The sequence below is a fragment of the Branchiostoma floridae genome, chromosome 2 (assembly GCF_000003815.2).
Source record: "Branchiostoma floridae strain S238N-H82 chromosome 2, Bfl_VNyyK, whole genome shotgun sequence".
NCBI lineage: Eukaryota > Metazoa > Chordata > Leptocardii > Amphioxiformes > Branchiostomatidae > Branchiostoma > Branchiostoma floridae.
In genome coordinates, this window is record NC_049980.1 from 19,028,990 (window position 1) to 19,036,082 (window position 7,093).

General features: G+C 43.8%; 2 protein-coding genes across 2 annotated transcripts; both read right to left on the reverse strand.

Moving 5' to 3' along the window:
* Positions 1–128: 128 nt before the first annotated feature.
* LOC118406744 (protein fem-1 homolog C-like) lies at positions 129–4,205 on the reverse strand. The gene is made up of 2 exons (XM_035807046.1): positions 3,945–4,205; positions 129–2,939 (listed from the first exon to the last, which is right to left on the reverse strand). The coding sequence occupies exons 1-2, from the start codon at positions 4,061–4,063 to the stop codon at positions 1,172–1,174; spliced, it is 1,887 nt and encodes a 628-aa protein (XP_035662939.1). The 5' UTR covers positions 4,064–4,205; the 3' UTR covers positions 129–1,171.
* A 169-nt stretch (positions 4,206–4,374) lies between these two features.
* On the reverse strand, positions 4,375–6,091 carry LOC118406789. The gene is made up of 2 exons (XM_035807126.1): positions 5,431–6,091; positions 4,375–5,287 (listed from the first exon to the last, which is right to left on the reverse strand). The coding sequence occupies exons 1-2, from the start codon at positions 5,959–5,961 to the stop codon at positions 4,835–4,837; spliced, it is 984 nt and encodes a 327-aa protein (XP_035663019.1). The 5' UTR covers positions 5,962–6,091; the 3' UTR covers positions 4,375–4,834.
* Positions 6,092–7,093: the final 1,002 nt, after the last annotated feature.

Here is a 7,093-nt window from a genome sequence, read left to right on the forward strand (position 1 = left end):
TTACAGTTGAAGACTGTGGCCACATGTGCCCGAGTAGTATAAATACATGTGAATTGGTGAGGCCTACAGAATCATATGACAGACATATAAGCAAATGAAAGACAAGGCAAAGATCATCACACTCATAACGTCATCCACAAACCATTTTTTATCATCACCTATAAGCTTGTAAATTCAGACACAGTTAAGTCACCACATAATGGTCACAATAGCTGGTGTTATGAAAAAGAATACTGTCATAATATTGTTTAAAAAAATCCATATACAGCTAAACCTGCAAATAGATTATGAACATAGTTCTATTCACATTTGATGATATCCACATGCGAGCACAGGCAGTAGCTTCTTTACAAATAGGCTGTAAGTAAGGTCAACTGGTTTTAATAAGTATGCAATTATTTTGACAATACATTTTAAACTGCTGTTTCCGACAGATAGATTCGATTATATTGCAACGATGGATTGAAGGTTACATACATGTAAATGGGATTGTCCATTGGTACAACATTCCTTTGTCACCATTTATCGTTTGCCTTTTCAAGCATAAAATTGTACTATTTGTCTGAGACAACATATTTTGGCAAACTTTGGAAAATAAAGCCTTTCCCTCCAAAATATTTACCATTCAGAATCAGGGCAGAGTCTTTTACTAACCTGAGGATAAGTCAAAGGTGTTATAAGCATAGGATAATTGTAATCCATTCTTAGTAGCACTGTAGTCTTATTACTTGACATTTATCCAAAATGTATATGGATAACATACAATTAATATCTAGCAGACAACAAAAATCACTGCAATAAAATTAATCTTGAATAAGTTTGGATCTGCTTCTAAATCTGTTTTTATTTTAAAAGCAAGAAAATGTTTTGTTCTTTTCATCAAAACAGGCAAAAATGTGTCAGGACTAGGGTGGTAGCACAAATATTGTGCGAACTACCCTCAACTTACAAATATCCAGAAACAATACCCATTCCTTAAACATCCATATTATGTGTAAACAAAGTTTGCCAATTGATTGTGAAAGGTAATTCAAGTATACTTGTAAACTTTACACAGAAGTATTGATACATGAAAGATTGCTATTCAAAATGATGCAGCTGAACACCTACAATTCACTGTCCAACTTCACACCTGCAATTTACAAAACAGTTCTATGCAACAAGTTCATGATTAATGCATTGCCACAAAGCTTTCCAGTCTTGCCGGTACAACTCCTTTGTATTCCATCTGGAACCTCTTGATTGCTCGTGCAGCCAGACATTGCAAGGAAGTGTAGTTCAGGGGATTGATGGAATTCTCCACAGATTTTTTCGGGAGCAAATCAAAGGCAGTCTTGCCTTCCAGATTGCAGGCGTCGAAGTGCAACCCCGCTCTGAGGAGCTCTTTCATGATGTCAGTCTCATTATTTTGCGCTGCTATGTGAAGCGCAGTGTTGTTTTCTACGTCCACCGCATTCAGGCACGCTCCGCACTCGATAAGTATCTTAACAGCTTCTAGAGACGGAAACTTGCATACTGGATATCTCCCCACAGTTGTAGTGGCTTCGTCCACTGCGAAATGCAGCGGAGTCATACCTTTCGCACCCCGCGGTTTTAGGTGCAAGAATCGATACACCGCCTGCCTTTTCAGGAAGTCTTCCCTCACAGTACACTTGACCTTGGTGAGGAGACATATCAAGTGCATGATGATCAGAATGGCCCTGTTTAGGTGTGTGATGTCTTTTTCTTGAAGGGGGGTTGCCATGTAGTGGAGCATCCCTTTTTCCACCTCTGCTACAGCTTTGGCAAAAACAGTTAAGGTGTCTAGAAAGGTCAGCTTCCTGGTGTTGTAACTGTTGGGAGGAGGCTCTTGCAACATGTAGGAGAAGAGTTCAGCAAAGGACAGAAGGCTACTCTGAGTCATGGGGTTGAGGGCTTCTAGATTAGACTGCTGCATGTCCAAGGCATACGTCCACAGAACGATGCATCGGTCGAAGTTGCCGGCGTCTGCGTACACGGCACCGCGGTACCGGATGTAGTACGATGTGTCGGGATGAGAGGGTCCAAGGATTCTCTCCCGGATCAGCAGGGCCTGCATCCTCATCTCGTCCGGATCGGCCATTAGCTCTTCCAGTTCTCTGAACGTCTGAACCTCCACCACATTGTCGTACGCCGTCACCATCTTGGATGGCGGTTTAGTTATGATATCCCACCTATTGGCAAAACGTTCATCCATGGACATTCTCCAGTACTCTAATGCCCCTGGCAAGTCCCGTTTCTTATCTACAAATGTTGCACCTAAGAGTTCAAGCGCGTCAATCCTTTCCTTCCGAGAACACTCGTGTCTCGCTATCAGGTAGTGGACAATGTTGGTGTGTCCGGTGACGCTCGCTGCCATGAGCGGTGTCATGCCATACGAGTCCTTGGCCATCTTGGCCTTGTACTTGAGCAACAATTTCATGATCTCCAGACTTCCTGACTCGGCACAGTCATGCAGGGCTGTATTACCCTTAATACTTTTCCTGTTTACATCTGCGCCAAGTTTCAATAGATACTCTACGATGTCCCTGTGTCCTTTGTAGCAGGCGATCATGAGGCAGGTGTGACCATGACGATTGGATATCTCAAGGTCGGCGTGGTGCTCAACAAGGTACTTAACAATTTCAAAATGTCCGTCGAAGCACGCAGCTCGTAGCGGGGTGGAGTTGGTGAGAGTCGTGTTGTTGACGGAGGCACCGTGTTGTATCAGAGACTTGACGATGTTAAGATGGCCGGCGGCTGACGAGCACCACAGGGGCGGGGCACCTTCTATGGTCTCTCCGTCAAACGTAACGGATCCTCCCTGCTCCACGTCCGCGCAGCAGTCCTCAATGAGGTAGTTCACGACATCAAGGTGACCGTATCGTGCGGCTGCGATGAGGGGAGTCGAGCCTTCCGTGGTCGCATTCAGAAGTGCGGATCTGAAAAGGGAAAACAAACAAACTAATGGTAGTACATTCGTATTGTTTCTCCTCTACAGTCCACCTACAGGTATGTGCCAAATACTACTAGTACTAGTACAACAACTCAAAGAGGCCGCGTTGTGGTAAAATTGTATTAAAGATATCAGTCATTTCACTAGAAAAAATGTACATTCGGAATTTCTGTCAATATTTAGTGAAATATTGTTATCAACAGAAATATCCTGTTGATAGCCTTGGCCCAAGGAGGTCCTTGCTTGGCCATAAATGGCATACATACATGTCATAACAAGAACACCATACAAATACATGTACATGTACGTAATACGTGTACGTTACATATTCTTCTCACATACCGTCATCACTCATGTGGCGAATTTGATTTCCTTTCTGAAAATTTGCAGCATTTAAATTTTAAGCATGACTGTGCGCACATATAAAAATAGTTTCTGTACAGGTTTCTTTTTCTTGGACGCATCTTTAATGGACATCAAGAAATCCGTATTTTCTTCTTGATCAACGTCATAAGACATGGATATGGGATGAAATTAAACTTAATTAAGAAATGTTATGAAAAATATTATCATGAATTAAAAATGTTTGGCTGTGTCTACAAAATGAAAACCTGCTAGGGCAGTTCTTCTTAACTAAAAAAAAGCCGTTTTTGTAAGGCTTAAGTTTTGACTATCCCGTTTTACGGAAGATGATTTTTAAGATAAGTTAACTGTGTCCTGAAAACGAACAAGGAAGAAAGAAATTGAGGAATAAACGAACATTGAACAGAGAAGTACAACATGGAGTTGTGAGAAATCACACCACAAAAGTACTTTCAGTTTGGACGTATTCTAGCTAATTCTGCGGGAAAATGTAAAGCATTGAATCGCATATATGACATCAAGGATTACGTACTAATAAACGTAACGTGAATAGTCATGTGCTGTCGTGCCTGATCAAGTTAAATTCCTGCACAAAGTCAAAGGTTTATAATTATATAGATCAGATCACCTTATCTCTGGACTTTGCTGGTCGAGTAGAGCCCGCAGCACGGCCAGTTTCCCCTCCCTGGCCAAGTCGTACACCGCCGCTCTGTTCTCCATGGGAGAAACGTCTCTCTGAGGTATCATTAAAGAGTAACAATGAACATGGCTGGTACTTATTTTCCATCCAGACTTCCTCTTATTTGTCGAATTTCTCGCAGTCGACGTAATGATTCTTGCAAAACATGGCGGACGCTATGGTAGTCGTTTTGCGACTGTCGCAAAATCTTGATCAGACACGAAATGACTTTGTGGCTCAAAAGCGACATCTAGTAGCTTGAACATGTACGTCAGGCACTTCCCTTTCTGAACTTCTCGGCATATTCTACTCTCCAAGCAGAGGTTGGTGGGGAAAATCGTGACCTTTCCCTTTCATCAATTTTTTTCGACGTTGGTGGGAAGGCTGGTCGAAAAAAGAATTGATGAAAGAAAAGGGTCACGATTTTTCCCACCAACCTCTGCTTGGATCGAGAGTAACGTTAGGTATATTCTCATTTACTCACCAGGTCCGAGATTAGGTGGAGGCGTGCAGAAATCGACAAGATTCCCATAAGGTAACCACTAGTTTTGATCTTGTTTTCACAGGCTGGTTGCAGTCATGTGTTGGTTGTTGTAACGTCGACATCATGAGGAGTATGGGTCGAAGGAGCTGTGGCTCTATCCGAGCATTTAGCACCAGTAGAGGTGAGAGTTACTTTCACGGCCATAGAAGCATTACAGAACAGCTCTGGTTGAGAACTTCGGACAAATTTGCCTCTTCGGCACTTAGCCCTGGCCCCTGAAGCGGGATGGTCCTCTGATCTGACACCACTGAGCTTTCCTGTAGACTCCACTACTGCCCCCCACGGCTCTGCAAACTTACTCCCCGGAGTGCCACACGGATATCAGCTCTCTGATGCTGCTGACAAAGCATCGGAAATTCTCCAACCAGTTCCTCTTCTTCTTCACGCCCAACTTGTCGGCCTCGTCCTCTAGCCGAAGAGTCAAGTACATCAGTAACTTCTCTTCTTCTAACTCGCACTTTCCCCTCGACTCCCACCTGTCTACCGCTCTGAAGTACCAGCCGATGATGTTCTTGACTTTCCGTACCCTGTTGAGTGTGGTCAGGGCCAACATGAGTTTCTGCATTTTCTCAGTGTTGAACTCCCGGGACTTGAGAATGTGCCGTACTTTCTCCTTCAGGACAACTTCGCTGGCGGCCAGATGCACCATGTAGGCGCCGAGCACTCTGTCCTCTTCTCGATTCCAGGACCTTCTCCCTCCGTGGACGGAGTTGGTCACTGCCAGATCTAAGATAGCCTGGACTTTTGCCTGAAGAAAAGGATGTAATAAAAGTAAAATTCACTATCTGTTTTACTGAATGAAGATAACTCAATTTACACTAAGCTATATTGTTTTAAACTTTTATACGTTCACCTTTTAATCTATACTCGGATGTGACTAGATGTTCTTACATGCGCTTTTCTCGCATCCTGTTTTGTCGCCTTCTTGATGACGGGACGGACAGACACTTTTTGACTTTGACTCGCCCTGTTGGTCACGGACCGGCGTTGAAACGGCATCACAGGGTCTTGCGACAAACCTGTGTCTTTTAGGCTTTGTGGTTCAGCAACGCTCTTGGGGTGTGGAACCTGGGAAGCCTTCGAGACGTTACAGAGACGCGTCTTCATCTCATCTACGGTGAGAACCTCTTCCCAGACGGCTGGGTGGGCGATGTGCCTCTCCCGGATGAACGGAAGAATAGAGGCGGCATGATGACATCTGTCCCACCTCAGCCTCGTGCTAACGGCGTTCACAAGAGAGGCAGCTGGAGCCTGGGTGGTCGGGAAAGGCGGAGTCTGCCCGTGCCGACTGCCCGGTGATTCCCCTCCATGGCCACCTGACGAAATGTCCAACAGCTGCTGCGATACCGCAGCAGACCGCTGGGTGAAATTTCGGACGGCAACTCCCACGATAGTACCAATGAGACGTCCCGTTGAAAACATTTTCTCAATTGTAAAGATTACTCGCTTTTAAGGGACAAAAACTCACACCTGTTTACAGCAGGTGCAAATGACAACGTCTGTTTACACGACGCCTTAAAGTTTTATGTTCTAGAACATGTAGCCATATGCATGCCTTTGTTACGTCTGGTCAATGTGTCTGAAAGGTGTTCCAGACCTAATAACCCTATCTTCTTCTATCGGTATAAACCTGTGCGCGTCTTCCCTATTTTGTACATTTTTTATTCAACACACGTCTCCAGTGAGACGGTGCACCAATGTACACTATACAAATGTATGCGCACATGCGTACAAATTCATGTGTAAGTACATTTATTCACCCACCAAGGATGTCACTGTTATCCTTTTGTCTCTCTGACGGGTTACATGTTTCTGTTTATTAGCATCCCATGCAGTAGTTTACATGAACTTGACAGCCTACCTATCAAGTTCCCGCTAAAGTCAAAGACATGTACAAGTTAAAAGATGATGTGAAGATGTGGTCTTCACTAGAGTTTCCTCATTGATTACGCAAATCAAGCCCTAATTTGCATGGTTACCAAATCATTACGTCGCACTTCATCAAAGTTAAAATGATGAAAATTCATTCAACTCTTTTTGACATATCTCTGCGATTGAAACTACCCTGCAGTTCCAGACATCTGCTAGAGGATCAAAATTATACCACTTCTTTCCGAGCACCGTAGGACAAGGACTTATCTGTCACTCAAGATCGTGACCAAAGTTTATCCCGAACCATGACTAGATATCAAAACAAGTTCTGCTGTAGTATATTCTTGGCAAGGCATAATCTAATCATTTCTTTGATAGACCAAGAAATACATCAAATCACGACCAAAGATGGGGTACAGCTAGGCCAAAAGACAGAAGGGGATGATCCAGATAGAGACAAGAAGGAAAGAGGAGGAGTGTAGAAGAACCCAGGCAGTGAGCCAAGGTAGCCAGGGTGTATGGACTAGATTGGACGGAGTCAAGCTTACATAAGCTTGATGTTTCTGACTTAGGGAGAAGAGATGCTGCTACAGTTATCGCTATGGGCCGCTCTTCATCTTCATGATCATCATGGTAACATCAGGCCCTACGAAACTGATTTTAAAAAAAGGACAGAAGGTTA

Coding starts and splice junctions, on each gene's coding strand:
- LOC118406789 (XM_035807126.1), bottom strand. CDS start 5,961: ATGTTTTCAACGGGACGTCTCATTGGTACTATCGTGGGAGTTGCCGTC. Junction 5,288..5,430: donor AGGATGCGAGAAAAGCGCAT/GTAAGAACATCT, acceptor CCTTTTCTTCAG/GCAAAAGTCCAGGCTATCTT.
- LOC118406744 (XM_035807046.1), bottom strand. CDS start 4,063: ATGATACCTCAGAGAGACGTTTCTCCCATGGAGAACAGAGCGGCGGTG. Junction 2,940..3,944: donor CAGCAAAGTCCAGAGATAAG/GTGATCTGATCT, acceptor TTCCCTTTTCAG/ATCCGCACTTCTGAATGCGA.